Source organism: Triplophysa dalaica, chromosome 2 (genome assembly GCF_015846415.1).
Source record: "Triplophysa dalaica isolate WHDGS20190420 chromosome 2, ASM1584641v1, whole genome shotgun sequence".
NCBI classification, from domain to species: domain Eukaryota; kingdom Metazoa; phylum Chordata; class Actinopteri; order Cypriniformes; family Nemacheilidae; genus Triplophysa; species Triplophysa dalaica.
This window is the reverse complement of record NC_079543.1, coordinates 14,208,791-14,224,649: the sequence shown is the minus strand read 5'-3', so window position 1 is coordinate 14,224,649 and position 15,859 is coordinate 14,208,791. Positions and strand designations below refer to the sequence as shown.

The window sequence follows — 15,859 nt, the reverse complement described above, 5'->3', positions numbered from 1 at the left end:
GACATGGGAGAAGTTAAAGGTTGACGGGTTATTGTAACTCCGCAATAGACGACTTTATTCGCAATAGCATGCAACTACTGCAGAACGGAAATAAATGTTATATCTAGTCAAACTCCTGGCTTACAGCATTAATGATGTCACACCACCTAAAAATACAGATCGTGACGATTTGTTTCACATATTCACAAAAAGTTAAGCAACTGTAAAAAACTCATTTCCCACGAGGATGGTAAATTGAAACAGAGCTTGTCAATCAAGCAGATTTATTCCGATAGCCTGTTGTGTAAAATATGCATTTGTATTTTATCGTCGATGTAATAGCATTAACAGTGCTTGATATCCCTAGAAGGCTACCTTGTTAATCTGCGCTGTTTAAGTTACAAAAATGCTTTTTTTCTGGAGTCAGACTCTGGCTGTAAAATCAGACGCCACAGATAAACATCATTGTGCGCTCCATGCAGAACATCAAGCAACAACGACCTTTTCATAAGCCAGGCAAAAGATAAAAACATCTACAAAGAGACATTCACACGAGCCATCCAAATAAAACACTGACACCAACAACAGCTGTAAATTGAACTCGATCATTCTCTCACTCACCTTTCGTCAAAGCCCAAAAACTCAAGTGCACAGGCAGCGCTAAAACCGCGTACGTTCTGCGAAATATTAGTAAGAGAGAATCTGTGCTTAGTGGCTACGATTGTCAAGTAAAACTGCGCGTCTCGCTATTAACGCGAATCAAAAGCTAGTTTTTTCATAACCTAGCTGTAAGCAGTTGTAGAGTGGCAGGACAAGGCGGAGCTTGCGCTGGCTAGTGGTTACATCTACGGTAGGTGGAGCAAATCCTGTCATCACATCACACAGGGTAAAATGTAGAAGCGGGACTGTCACTGCGTCAACGCTTGAAAATGATTGGTCTACAGTCAGCTCATTGTTTACACGGTTATTTGACCTGATTGTAGAGGCTTTTGCATTAAAAAGGGCCTAATTGTAATTTTCGGCCCTCGGTAATATACACACTGTTGTGATGATTAACAAATGTTTTTTTCTTTAACCTCATTCTGTAAATAATATAAATAAATATAATAATAGAAGTATAAAAGCAATATAAGTAAATAAAAGTTAATAAATGGTTTAATTAAACAAGTACAATTCTTATTTTGGGTGAAAATGATTCATGTTATTATTCCCAAAATACATTGATTGTTGCTGCACATTAAACCGATGTGAAAACATTGAATATTTTATTGCTTAACAAATTCGAAAGATGTTACTTTATGTTCTGCTTTTTGTTACATCAGGAAAATTAACTTTTTTACACAAGCAGCCCTATGACCCACCTGAAACATGTTTCCAGGTAAACATAAACATAATTCTGTTGATACCTTCATACGGCCGTAAGATGGCAGAAGTGTATAGCTTTTATAGTGCTACATTTAGTGAACTCAATATCGTCCAAGCCATACTGTTCAAAAATAAATAAACGCGATCTGGATATACAGATTTGCTTATTACTTAAAGGACTGTATTCTGTTACATAAATGTATATTTTGCTTATATTCTTTTGTAGGTAAATCTGTACATAAATTGTAATGTTTTTCCATTTTGTTTATATTTTATTTTATTTGTACTACATGCATATTACTTTTCTCTCTTTGTATATTTGCAATACGTGTAGGCTACTCCGGAACTGCATTTTTTTTGCATTTCAAATGTAGGCTACATACGTGGATGGAAGGATGTATGGATGACGTGAAGGAAAGTGAAGTATGAGCAGTACACTTTGATCAGTTCTCGATAAAGGGGTGTAATGGTCTGTTTATCCCAGAGATGAGTAAATAAACGATATAGCCTAATTATTATTTTTGCATAAAGCTCCATCCGTTAGGGTGCTACTGACCTGAGATGCACACTAATCGCCTCCCAAAAGCAGACCAATTTTGGTTTTGCTCTTTTAACAATTAAAAACAATATAGCGTTGCACTTATTTCAAGTATATACTTGAAGTCAGTCTGGACATCGGCAGTGAAGAAGATTGAAAGCGAGGAGCAGCTCGGGTAAATAATTGATTGGGACGGTCCTGCTATATAAAGGGGTCGCCACCTGTGTTCCTCTCATAGTCTTCAAACGCCAAGATGAATTACGGATCCGACATATACTCTGCCTCTTCCTACCGGAAGATTTTCGGGGACTCCACTCGATACTCTGCCTCTCCATCACGGTTAAGCAGCTCCCGAAGCGGGTTTAAGACCCACTCCGTAACTCGCACCAATGTCCCAAGCTCGTGCAGGGGCACGAGTCGGTCTACCTTTCCTTCCTCGTCTCTGCAAAGCTTTGATTTCACCCAAAGTACAGCGATTAACAATGAGTTAAAAATCATCGAGAATGAGAAGGAGCAGATGCAAGGGCTTAATGACCGTTTCGCGATTTTTCATTGAGAAGGTTCGAAATCTGGAGCAGCACAACAAAGTGCTGCAAACTGAACTGGTGACCCTGCGCCAGCGCCAGACGGAACCGTCTCGTCTGGCCGAGCTTTACCAGCAAGAGGTCCGGGAACTGCGCTCCCATCTCGATGAACTCAACGCCGAAAAGAACCAGATGATGCTCGAACGCGACAACATTGAAGATGATCTCCACAAACTTCAGGAGAAATTCGAGGAGGAGATAAGGATGCGCGAGGAGGCTGAGCAAACGCTCAGAGCTTTCAAGAAGGACGTCGACAGCGCCACGATGGTGCGCCTGGACCTCGAGAAAAAGGTCGAGTCACTTTTGGAAGAAATCAACTTCATGAGAAATGTGCATGAAGAAGAGGTGGCTGAGCTCATGAACATGATCCAATCTAGCCAGGTGTCCATGGAGATAGAAGTGGCTAAACCCGATCTTACCTCCGCGCTTAAGGAGATTCGCGGCCAGTACGATGTCGTAGCCACTAAAAACTTGCAATCTGCCGAAGAGTGGTACAAGTCCAAGTTTGCTGATCTAAGTGAGCAGGCTAACAAGAGCAACGAGGTCATTCGGGCTAACAGGGAAGAGCTCAACGAGTTCAGAAGGCAGCTGCAATCCAAGACTATCGAGATTGAGAGTCTGAAAGGAACAAATGAATCCATGGAAAGGCAGATCCATGAGATAGAGGAGATTCATAATGCTGAAGTTATGGGATACCAGGTTGGTTCAACAATTGTTTTACACGCGCTTAATAGGTTTAAAAAAGCGGGTGGTTTATATGTATTAGGGGTTCGAAGCCATATTAAGGTATGAGAATAATTGTTTGGTTTCTTGAATCGCCTTTTATTGAATATAGGTATATTTCGATTTAAAATTATCGATTTAATATCTCTAAACCAGTGAGCAAACAAAAGATCCGTACGAAATGGGCGTGACCACAGGTTTTGAGTAAAGTGTGAGTTATGAATCCTCTGTCCATGGTGCTAAAACTAGGCTACTTAACCTAGGAGATTAGCAAGAAAAATGTAGACAAACATATACGAACACTCACCTTAACTGGAAAAGTACAAAGGCTTGCCTAACATTTCAATATGTAAATATAAAATATGTAAAACAACTTGTCACTGCATAGGCTAATTAATGTAATTGTGTGGTTTGCAATCTCTAAAATTTGCAAAAATTTGCTTTTAGATAAAAATATATTTCTATGTCTTTTAATATGTTTTACATGTATTAGGAATTGTATGCATTTGTTTTTCTTAATATTTGAATATAACAGTACTCATAAAATATTTAGATTTAATGTAAATACAAGCCTTCTTTCTTCCTTTCCCTCTTTCTCTGTTTCTCTCTCTCTCTCTCTCTCTCTCTCTCTCTCTCTCTCTCTCTCTCTCTCTCTCTCTCTCTCTCTCTCTCTCTCCACCCCTCCCTCCTCCTTCCTTCCTTCCTTCCTTCCATCCTTTCTTTCCTGAAAAAAGTGAAAAAGCAGGGGTTCTTTTTTATAACTAAATCATGTGATCACCCAGGATACAATGGGGCAGTTGGAAAATGAGCTGAGGTCCACTAAGAGTGAGATGGCCCGTCACCTTAGGGAGTACCAGGACTTGCTGAATGTCAAGATGGCACTTGACATTGAAATTGCTGCTTACAGGTATAAACTGATCCTTCATTATTATATGATGGTAATTGTCAGTAAAAGGAAAAATACCATGTCAATGGTTTTGTTGCATATATATTAACATTTTAAATGAACATTACTGTACTTGAAATGAAAATTCTGAGAACTTGGTTATGGAATTTTTCTGCTAAACACTTCCACACCATACTGCTTCAACTTTGTTTCAACTCTTTCTCTATTGTCTATCTCAGAAAACTGTTGGAAGGGGAGGAGACACGTATTAGCACTGGGATCACCTACCCCACCCCTTGCCCTATGTCCAGCTACAGCTACCAGTCCCGCATATACAGCAGCACTAGTGTGAGCGGAAGGAAAGAGGTAAAGGAGGACAATGACAATCAGCAGAGCAGCTCCTCCCAGTCTGACGACTCCAAGAAGAGTGAGAAGAATGATTCTGGAGACATGAATCCCACCAGTCAGAAAAACTAAATGTCTCTTCATTCCTCTCCATCATCTGCATCCTCCATTACTCATTATCTGTTACCCAGCAATTTCCCTACACAAAGGGGGTCTCACAGAGAAATCCAGTTTATCTCAATCTCATCTTTCTCTTCACTAACCACCAGTCTACAGGGCACAAGTCCCTCTGTAGGAAACCCATTCACACACCCCTGGTGTCACACTCTGTATTTCATTAAGTCCATAAATTGTTTATAGAAACAGTTTACCTCTCCAAGGCTACACTCAGATTCCAGTGTTGTGTTGAGACTGTAAGGTGCACTTTTAACAGGCATCTCAGGACATATATTTGATTAAATATGTTTGTGGGTCTAAATGGTCTTTTATAAAGCAAATGTTTAAAATACTCACCCTGATAATTGCAAGTACTTCAATCTAGCAACAAATACATGCAGCATCAATGTTGCTCATAGTGCATTTAGACAAAGAACATAAAAGCTTTAAGGTAACAGTACAGAATAAATAATCAATTAAAGTCTAGTCAACAGGCAAATACTTCTCCAAGACATTTGAACACTGCATGAGGTGTATATACTGTTTGCATGGTTACTTTAGTGGGCCATCAAGCAATCTTTCATTTTTAGGAAATAAGAGCATATAATCCACTGCTATCATAGCGGTGTGTGTCATCCCTCTTAAGTAGACTACATTAGGTTGCTAACAAATGGAGTGTCTGAGGAAGTGGGATTTAGAAGGTAATGTTATGCAGAAGACGTTCACATGCTGCTTGTGACATTCTAATAATAGTTCAATAATATCCAATATCATATAAATGGTGTAGTTGATGAATCAACTCTATCAACACTAATTGATTCATATTAATTAATCTTGAAATGATTTTGCTCATATTGTAGAAAAGAAAGAGAAAACACGATGAAACAGTGTGTATGTTATGAAATGTGTATTTGTAGAAAAGGGCCTCTTTGAGCAAACCTTAAGCTTTACCCGCTGTCCCTGAGTTTGTGCAAAGCACGGAACAGAATTACAGAGATTAAAAATTTACCACAAACACCAGATCTACTCTTTGACAGACCTCCAGAAACCATGCATCAACACTGAATCCTTTGTTAACTTTATAACTTTTAAGATTAAATGCTTGTGAATTTCCACATCACCACCTGTCACACTGCCAGGTTTTGATACTTCTTGCCTCTATATTTGTCCTGTCTTTATTAAGCCTGACTTGCCATACTCTATCTCTCTGTGAACAGACTAAACAGAAAGATATGGTTTGACATTGTCACTGAAATGATCTTAAACCTAATACATAAGTATTTAAGAATAGACTTAGAGTTTCTTCTCTGTTTAAATTCCTTTTTCCAATAAACACTGTGATGTTGGTATATGCTAAACTGCAGGACAATGTTACACAAATTTAGAACCTTGTCTTTGACAAATGCTTTTGTTAAAGAATAGACTGGACTGATTTCATACCGCCCCTATGTTTAAATCGAAAGAGAGGCAGAGGTGGGATAGGTTTCATTTGCACACACAGCCAATCTTATATTGTTTTTAAACGCATCATTTATTTATTCATGTCAAAGACACCCGATGGTAGGCCAAACCATTGTAGTCTATCTCTTCATCCTGTTTTCATCCAACCTCTGCCTCGTTTTTGATTTCAACATTGCGACGTAGTGGAATCAGTCTATAGCAACATATATAGTCGGTTTGAAGCAGAAAAGAAGAATATCTGCACTGACAAACTTTATAACAGAATATGCGATCAAGATTCTTCTTCATAAAAAGCATAAAAATGGCAATCCATCCCAAAATGCATTTGGTTATGAATGCTCTATGTTATAGATTATAAAAATGCCTTACGCCACCAGCAGCTTTCTAAATCTGGCAGGGTGTGCTCTTTTGTGTGTTGTGGGCACTGTGTACTGGATGACAGAAAACTGTCGGAGCTGAATGTAGTTGATGTAGTTTCAATTTAGCTGTTATCTTACTACTGTATGGCACACGACAAATAAAGACTTGACATTATGAATTCCACTTTAATGTGTCAGTGCTTGTTATACATTATACAGACATTAATACATTATACATATTAATATATATATATTTTCTAAGAGCAAACTGAAACTGGTGAGTAGTTTATTATACTGTATATTAAACCATTTAAGTGTATAATGTGTAAAAATGTGTGGTAGCTGTAGAATTAAATGCCATGACTTATTATCCACAATTACAGTTCAAAATAATTTTTCCCTATAAGTGTTCAAACAAATCTTCTAATTAGCACTAAGTAATGATAATTGCAACCACTTTTTTTGCATTATTAAACTTTTATGTCTAAGAAATAATGGTGTAACCTATATATCTAATGATTGGGTGAGAGGAGACATGCTATCTGCTTTCAGTGCAGCAATTAATGCCAAATTGATGAAGTATTCCTTAACCTAGTGTTAAATGAATCTGCATTCAAATACCAGCATGTGTCCAGTCTTAGGGTGAGTAAAGGAAGACAGATATTTCATTTTGGGTGAACTGCCTTTAAGGTTCCATTTAATAACAATAGTTTACCAAAACTAATAAAAACCGCAATATATTATGTTAGTAATAACAATTTAAAACCAAACGTTGTATCTGTTAACATTAGTTAATGCAGTATGAACCAAGACGAATGCACAATGCAATACATATATTTTCATTCATGTGAAAACAACAAATCTTAAAACCGGTGATTACAAATAAATAAAATTAAATATAAACAGAAAACAAATATTTTCTTCACAATATGCCTGTTCTCCCCATATCATTCTCTTTTTTCAGGTTGGTGGGAAAGGACATAGTTTGTGCACCTTTCAACTTTGTGGCAGTTGTGATCAGGATAAAAGCTTTTTAAATAAAGCTAAAAACAATTTATTTGCACAAACTGAACACAAAAAAATGACTACTATCAATGTGGTCTGCCAAGATACGAGAACACGTGCACTTATGCCATTACCATGCCAACCTAAAGTGTGATGGTAAAATACTTATGTTGTCTGCACTGCCTTGTGGTTTAGAAAAACTTGTAGTCTCTGATAAACCCTGCTGCTCTTCAAAGATTTATATCCCTGCAATGCTGCCAACAGCAATGAATGTCTCATTGTAACACACATACACACAGCACAGCGAAACCAATCTCACACAGACCTAGCTCTAAATGGCCTTCTTTGTTATTTCAGAGCATTTCACTAACATCATTAGGACCCGGTACAATTATGATTCTATAAATAACTTAATATGAACAGACATATGCATGCATTGTACATATTTTGTTATTTGTATGTCTATCTTGCAGACAAATATCTCTCTGTTTTTTTCCAGAAACAAGAAAATATTGGTTTGAAGGAGTTACTTGGATGATTCAGTTCATGTTTATTTATATGGCAGTTTTCACAGTTTACACTGTTGCAAAGCAGCTTTACAGGAGAGACAATGTAATGTATAATAAAACACAGACAATAAACAAATCTTAACACATTTATAAAAGGATGAGCTTTTAAGACCCCACTGCAAGAGCATACAGACATTACAATTGAAAAATCAGTTTAAAATGATACATTTAGATTTACGCTGAGACAAATACACTTTGATGATTATTTTATTTATTCTGGTTGAAAATGCATTAGAGATGAGAGTGGATTACTACTTAAGAGTCTGACTAGCTACTTTAACATCATATGGCAACTGGTCTTACAGCTCAGGTATTCTGTATGTACGGTGCATGTTAAATCTTTACTTTTATGTAGAATTGTATGTTTACGAAATCACCATCACAAAACAGTTAGTTTTGCATGAAACCAGGTTAGTAATTGCACTCAACAACTCTAATTTATATTGTATTTCACAACAACAAAACATCCTAGCCTAAGCCTACATCAACGCAAAAAAAAGAGAAAATGCAATTTACAGTTAGAGCATGTACAGTATATGCTATATACAGTAAGTCTAAAACAGTCTATTCTAAGCAAATACTTGATTATTTATACAAAATGTATGCACATTTATGCACACACACAAACACGCATACACACACCCTCACTATTAAACTGTATGCAAATGCACACACACAAATAGGGCCCCTTCTGAATAATTCATGTTCATGGTTTTCTCCTTGTGTGTTTGAACTGGTGGACGGAGGAAGTAAAGATCCTGTAGCAGAGGGCAGTCTCTCCACACACTGACCTTTTCTCTGACAGGGGTCATTTTACACTTTTTACACTACACATTTTACACAGGGGAGTCAGTGGGAGGTAAAATCAGGGGTTGTGAAATTTTGCATATATAGACAATTACAGAGAGAAAATGCCAATGTGATATAATCTAATCGCCACTTTCACCCTTCTAAAAATTGTATTTTGAGATGAAAAGACATAATCTAAAACATCAGTCATTAACTGGCCTTGAGTTTGTGAATGGCAGCCCAACAACGTGGTATGATGAACATGCTCTAAAAAGCGACTCGAAAAATGGAGCGCAACTTTAAGAAAACTAAATTAGAGCTATTTCGTACAGCATGGAAGGATAGTGCTCAAAAAACAGGAATGCCATAAAAACGTCTAGATCCGCCTACTTTTCATCACTAATAGAAGAAAACCAGCACAACCCTAGGTTTTTATTTAACACAGTGGCTAAATTAACAAAAAATGAAACGTCAGCGACTTCAGATTCTGGATATCAGCATAACAGTGATGGAGTAAGGTAAAATCCAAGATTTTAGAGTAAGAATTATAACAATACAACCAAGTGAAACCCACTGAACAAAAAGTGCCCCTAATTGCAATTATTTTCTACCATAGATCACGATGAACTGTCTAAAATCATTAGATCATCTAATCAACAACATGCATGCTAGACCCTATACCTACAAAACTAGTGAAAGAGATGCTCCCAGAAATTATAGATCCTCTTCTAAGTATTATTAACTCATCTCTGACATTATGTGCCTAAAGCATATAAGGTTGCTGTTATAAGGCCAGGTTATAAAACCCAGACCCGACTAGGGAATTAAAGGCCTTTATCGAATCTACCTTTCATATCTAAAGATCTGGAAAAAGTAGTTTCAACTCAATTATGCAAGGAATGACATCAATGAATAATTTTAGTCTGGATTTAGAGCACGTCACAGTACAGAGACTGCTTTGATCAGAGCCATAAGATAAGAGATAAGTCCAGTACGGGCTCAGTCTTAGGGCCTCTGCTCTTGCATTATACATGCTACTACCTCTAGGAGATATAATAAAGCGACAAGGAATTAGCTTTCACTGTTATGCTGATGATACTCAATTTTCCCTAAATCCTCTTGAAACAACGCAGTTCCATTGAATAATGGAATGCATAGTCGATATAAAAAACTGAATGAGTAACAAATTTGTATTACTGAACTCGGACAAAACAGAAGTGTTACTTGTTGGACCGAAAACTGCCCTACGTAACAACCAAGAATACTTCTTAACTATATACGGATGCTCCATAAAACCCTTGTCGTCAGCTAAGAATCTTGGCGATATATTCGATAGTAATCTGTCATTTGAGAGTCATGTCGCCAACACCTGTAAAATTGCGTTTTTTCCATTTTAAGAATATATCTAAACTACGTCATATGCTGTCATTGTCAGATGCAGAGAAGTTAATTCATGCATTCATGACATCAAGACTTGATTACTGTAATGCACTGTTAGGTAGATGCCCTGCAGGCTTATTACAAAAACTTCAACTGGTCCAAAACGAAACAAACCTTACAAAATTTCAAATTGCTATTTGATTATTAATGATAATTTAAAATCTATAATTTACCTTATTACTAAGTTTATTTATTTAGCCTTAAGGCTTGTTGTGCAAGCACTGTCGAGCTTGTGCAGAGGCAGCAGCTTTTACCAGTTTTTTTTTTCTCGATTTGATTTTTGGTTTCCTCACCACCGTTTGCACTATTTGCCTGGACGGGGGGCTGCTTTAGAAACATTTTACATAATTAATATTGTATATAGGAATGTAACAGCTGTAACAATAAAAATTGTAAAAAGCGCTATATAAAGTTGAGTGTGTCTGTTTCTCGGCCACAGTTATTATTGAGACAATCGAATTGATCATCACAAACACTCCTCAAAAAGACAGAGAGATAAATGAGAAAATACAGAGAGTGTGATGAATAAAAAGACTGTGGAGGTACCTGTCAGCAAAGCATTAATAGGCTAGGTGCTGCAGGTGTTGCTTAGGATAGCCTACTGTTGCCAAAGCCCTTGCAGCACTTTGCAGGGATGCTTGTGGGAGGCAGCACACACTTTGCAAGCCCACCCTGTTGATAGTGAGAATGAGGTGAACATAGATTTATAAAGTGACAGATGAAGCCAAAACATTCAAGACAAAATTATGTTGTCAGTTGTTCCAAATAAGATTTTTTTATTACACTCCCCCAGCGTTCATATACGTAGGTTTTGGAAAGTTTTTTTAGAACAGGAAAATACAAAAAAACAACTTTTCTTAGTCCAAGGACAATTTTCTCAGAAAAGCACGTCTACGCGTCAACCAATGAGAGCGGGAAAAGGAGCATGCGAACACGTCAACCAGCTGGAGCAAGAGAGAGAGAGCACTACGTTTGCAAAGTTCTGAGTTTGTTCGTTCACTGCATTTTAGTGAGGAATGTATATATTATGTATGTAATATGTATGTATATATATTAAATGTATAATGCTGGATTAGAAGACCGTTTGTAACAGATAGACAAACATACTGCAATGTTTGTTACAGTAGTTTGACCCATTCTAGTCTTGTCCCAGTCTAGTGGGGAATGTTATATAAATGTAAATATTAAATGTATAATGATTTGAAGATCGTTTGTAGCAGACAGATAAAGCGGTCCCAGTGCTAAAAGATGCCGGACATGAACCACACGCATTAAGTGAAACTGAGTCATATGTATGTGTTTTGCTGGCACATGCTTTAGTTCCACCTCCATTCCGCCCATCCCCCCCCCCACCCGCACAGAATGTAAGTTTTTGGAAAAATCATACAGCTGTATCTGTCATTTATAAATATGATAAAACTAAAGACTCTATTTGAAGGGTGCAATACTATTCTGTAAATACTCATGATTAACATGAGATATGCAGAAACTGTCTGAGTTACAGTGTCAAGGTTCCTGTTAAGTGTTTCTTTGTTTCCTCTCTTGTGTTGATGTTTTTGTTTCTTCTCCTGTGTAGATGTATTGTTTTTTTGTGCACATGGTGTGATTACGACCTGTCATGCATTTTCTTGTGATTGTGGTGTGACCCCACCCCTTCGTTACTTCGTTGTCTCCTCGTTATTGTTTCAGTCTCCTCACATGTCTAATCAATGTTTCATCTCTCTCCACTCCTGTCTCTTGTTTGCTTTATAACTTTCACCTGGCATTACTCGTTGTCTACTCTCTCTTCCCTCCTTTTTCTCGTGTGGGTTTTGATTTTATTTTCTACTGTCCTGTGCCAGATCATTGTAAATTACCTGTGTGTTTATACCCAATGTTTGTTGCAGTAGTTTGACCCATTCTATTTTTGTCCCAGTCTAGTCCTAGTGATAATTATACTTATTTGGTTTTCCCTTTGTTCGGGGTTTATCCTCTTCATAGTTCTCTCGCTCTCAAGTTTTGGTTTCCCCTTAGTTCCCATTGGCGTCCTTGATCTCCCTGTTCTCTTCACCCCGTCATCTCTTCACCACCGGCAATCTCTCTCGGCAAGAATCAGCCGGCTGGTCGAGGCTTCTCCCCATTGCGCACACTCCCTAGGTGGATCAGAATCTCCTGGACTGGACCTACTTCCATATCTTCCGTGAGTGCCGTCGGGTTGAGTCTTCTCCCCGTGAAAGTATGAAACAACATTTGTATAGCAGCATTTTTTTATTTTAATATTAGGAAAACTTCTAAATATGCTTCATCAGGAGACGCACAAACACACACAAAAGAGACTGTGGGAGAGGCAAAAAAAGATTGTCAAGAAGGCACTTCAGTCTAGAGACAGAATCATAGATAATAAAGGCAATGGCGAGATATAAGGAGTGTTAAGGATGCCACACCCTGTGAGATGACTCAGATTGTGTGTTGGGAATGTTGTGATGTGTGATGGGGGCAGGCACCTGTGATGCATATGTGTGTTACTGCAGAGAAGGGGGAGGGGTACTGCTGCACTACTCTTCATCTATGATAACACAGAGTTATTTCTTACCGGACTCATTTAGTACGGTTGAATCGCACTAGTGTTCATTTTCCTTCTTGCTGAGGATCATTTGGGCAGTGAGTGTGCAGCAATCCCACACGAGTGCGCACCAAAAGCGGAACAAATAAGCATAAAGATACATGTTGTTGAGATCGCAATCCCCGCTAACAACGAGCGACTGATACTGTTGACTGGGCTAAAGTTACCACATCTGACACATGTTGACGTCGAGTGTATTTCGTTTAATAAAAGCAGTTTAGGAAGTACGTTCTCTCACCAATGAGTGATGTGGATGTTGTCATGTGACTGCATTTTGTTTCGTTTCAACTGGTTCAAAGCAATCAGTGTGGTGTGAAAAGGAACCAACACCGCTGAAAAATGCTACTATGTATTATTATTTGCCATTGGACGGACCAAATGAGCCAAACTAAAGGTGAGAAAGCGAAAGGGTCTTAGAGTTAATTCAGACTATACTATAAGCACTCACATCCCTGGGATAAAGCATACTGTAAGTAGTTTGACATGATGAGACATACTGTAAATAGCACAGTATAGTGCAGCAGTCCTGGTTCCACTCTCCCTCCCACATACCCACCACAACTCCTCTGTCACCAACACTGATTTGCTTACAGCAGTAAAATGGCTACTGTAAGACTTGTGTGTGTGAACATAAATGGCTATTGATTATGCTCTCCACATAACTCTGTTCCAGATGTAATAAAATAAGATATATACTGCTCTGCCACAAGACCTTGCAGGTCCCTTGAGCACAGAATCCTTGTGATATTAGGAAATAACCTCTTAATGGCATTCTTCATTGCATTCTAATAAAACTTTGCTCGGCCTTTAATGGTTCATACTTTACCTACTTAAATGCATATATAATAAAAGAGCCATGTGTATCTCATTCGTATTCATGTATTGTCCCTGCCTTTTCGCCAATCTCCTTGATTGTCGCCATATAGAAACATTTCAACTCATATTAGGATGCCATTACATTGCCATGACCTGATTGGTTGGAGTACAAATTACAAGTTATTGACTCTGACTAGGCAAGACAGCATGTCAACACGGAGACATTACTTCAATCTACGGAATGACCTAATTATTAAAAAACTAAGAATATACAGTTTAAAAATCTTAATCTCAGACTTCATGGCAGTGGAATGCACAAATCAAAAGGAACCAAAAAAGGGCATTTAAAAGTAAATTACAATTACTGTAACGTATACGTTAATACACATATTTTACAGTGTCAATCAAGGGCAGTTATGATTTATTACATTTAAAATCAAACTAAAATAGGCAGATAAAATACAAATATATATTATTTATTGTTTTTACTGATCATAACAGTGTTGAATTTGTGTTCAATTTAGTTAATATTTGATGGCTATGTCATAGAGATTGAATTGCTGAGTGTCATGAAATAAAAAATATTTAATGCCATATGTTAGAAAGTTCACTTAGATGCATGTTTCAGATTGGTTACTTAAAAGCTTAAATTGACGAGTTCCTTATTTAAGTTTTTCAATAAGTTGTTGAAACACTCACAGATGAGGAAGGATGCCACACAGGAAGTTGAAGAGAACAAGTTGTTTAATGAGTCGAGGCAAACTGATAAGTGCTCAGGTGAAACTAGAAACATCCAAGGAATACGAACAAAATAATAACCACTGGAAAAAAGACCTGAATAAAGCAACAAAGAGAATCCTAGAGTAGTTTAAAGCACAACGTCAAAATACAACAAGACTGGACCATAAACATGACAGGACATGTCATGTTGAACATGGGATGGGGTTCAGGTGGAGTGTAATGATGAGGGTCAGGTGTGGGTAATCAATGATGTCAGAGGGGTGCAGTGCATGATGGGAAATGTAGTCCTGGAGTTAAAAGTCCGGTGATAGTGATCATGCGTGACGGGGAAGTGGCTTTTGTAGAGGGGGCGTGGCTGACGAAGGCGGGGCAAACGTTACAGTTGTCACACAAATTTCAGTACTGTTATTACAATGTTTCAGATAAAGCCCTGCTAACTCTGTCATTATTATTATAATAAAAAAATAACAATAATATATTTAGTTATATTATATCTTTCTACTGCTTAAGGTTAAGAGTTTGCTTACAAAAACTATTCACTTGTACGTCCACTGCATGTACAAAATGAATCATATTATATAAAAATTTAATTAAAATATGAAAATATATTATTATATATTGAAAAAAAATATTATTTGAGTTTACAGGTAAAGGACGTATCATTGTTGTCTTTATGTGACGACAAGAGGCTCTTACCAACGGCCATATAGGCGGTGGCCTTCCTACTCTAGAGATGAGATAACCGGGAAGTTCCACCCCCTTGCCTGAAAGGGGGACGCTTCAGACACTACAGCTGCCTTAAGGACACAATACATGGAATACCTACATGGTCTCACCAGTGGGGAGATCTCATGGGAATAGTAGTGTGGAGCCCCAACCGGGGTGCAGGGAAGCGGTGGAGTCCACCGAGGGGAGGTCACAGGTTCACCAGCAGGGGAACTAAGAGTGAGGAAGGCATGACGCAACGTCGAGTTGAGATCGGCACTAGCAACGTCAAGTTGAGGCTTTGCTCTGCTGGAACACCCTGGGAGAAAGGATGCTCTTTTGAGACAAAGTTGGTGCCAGGCCCTGAAAAGCATGAGATCGGGCGGGACCGTCCCAGTGCGACTCAACACAAGTGTTGTTGCTGGAGTTGTGCCCAATGTCCTGGGTTTCCCTCGGCTGTCCCCGTCAGAACCTCTGCTGACCTGAATGCGGCAGGCTTAAAGATCTCCGTCTGCTTCTTCACCGCATAGAACAGTCTCAACGGTGTCACCAAACAGCCCACCTTGTGCGATGGGCACATCGAGAAAGCGTACCTTGTCAGCGTCTCTCATTTGTGCAAGGTTAAGCCATGGTTGTCTCTCCTGGACCACCAGAGTGGGCATCGTACGTCCTAGCGCAGTTACTGCATGATAGCTGGGTCGTGTCTTCCCTCGTGCAACTACTTCACAGCCTTGGCATGCTGGATAGCCATGGCACGAAGAGCGGATGCAGCTTTCCCGCAGGAGTGTAATCCTTC

The 15,859-nt window shown here is 38.4% G+C and overlaps 2 protein-coding genes across 2 annotated transcripts in view; one reads left to right on the top strand and one right to left on the bottom strand.

Annotated features, from left to right (window-relative positions):
- nt5c2b (5'-nucleotidase, cytosolic IIb) overlaps positions 1-808 on the bottom strand; it is a 34,532-nt gene extending 33,724 nt beyond the window's left edge. Inside the window, exon 1 of the mRNA XM_056772725.1 lies at positions 601-808. The gene's annotated coding sequence lies outside the window, so the exon portion shown is untranslated. The remainder of the gene's footprint in view (positions 1-600) is intronic.
- Positions 809-2,120: 1,312 nt separating this feature from the next.
- inab (internexin neuronal intermediate filament protein, alpha b) lies at positions 2,121-6,443 on the top strand. Its single transcript, XM_056729516.1, is given in 4 exon segments — positions 2,121-2,429; positions 2,431-3,165; positions 3,972-4,096; positions 4,315-6,443. Coding segments are annotated over 4 exon segments (1,392 nt in total). The 5' UTR covers positions 2,121-2,135; the 3' UTR covers positions 4,553-6,443.
- Positions 6,444-15,859: the final 9,416 nt, after the last annotated feature.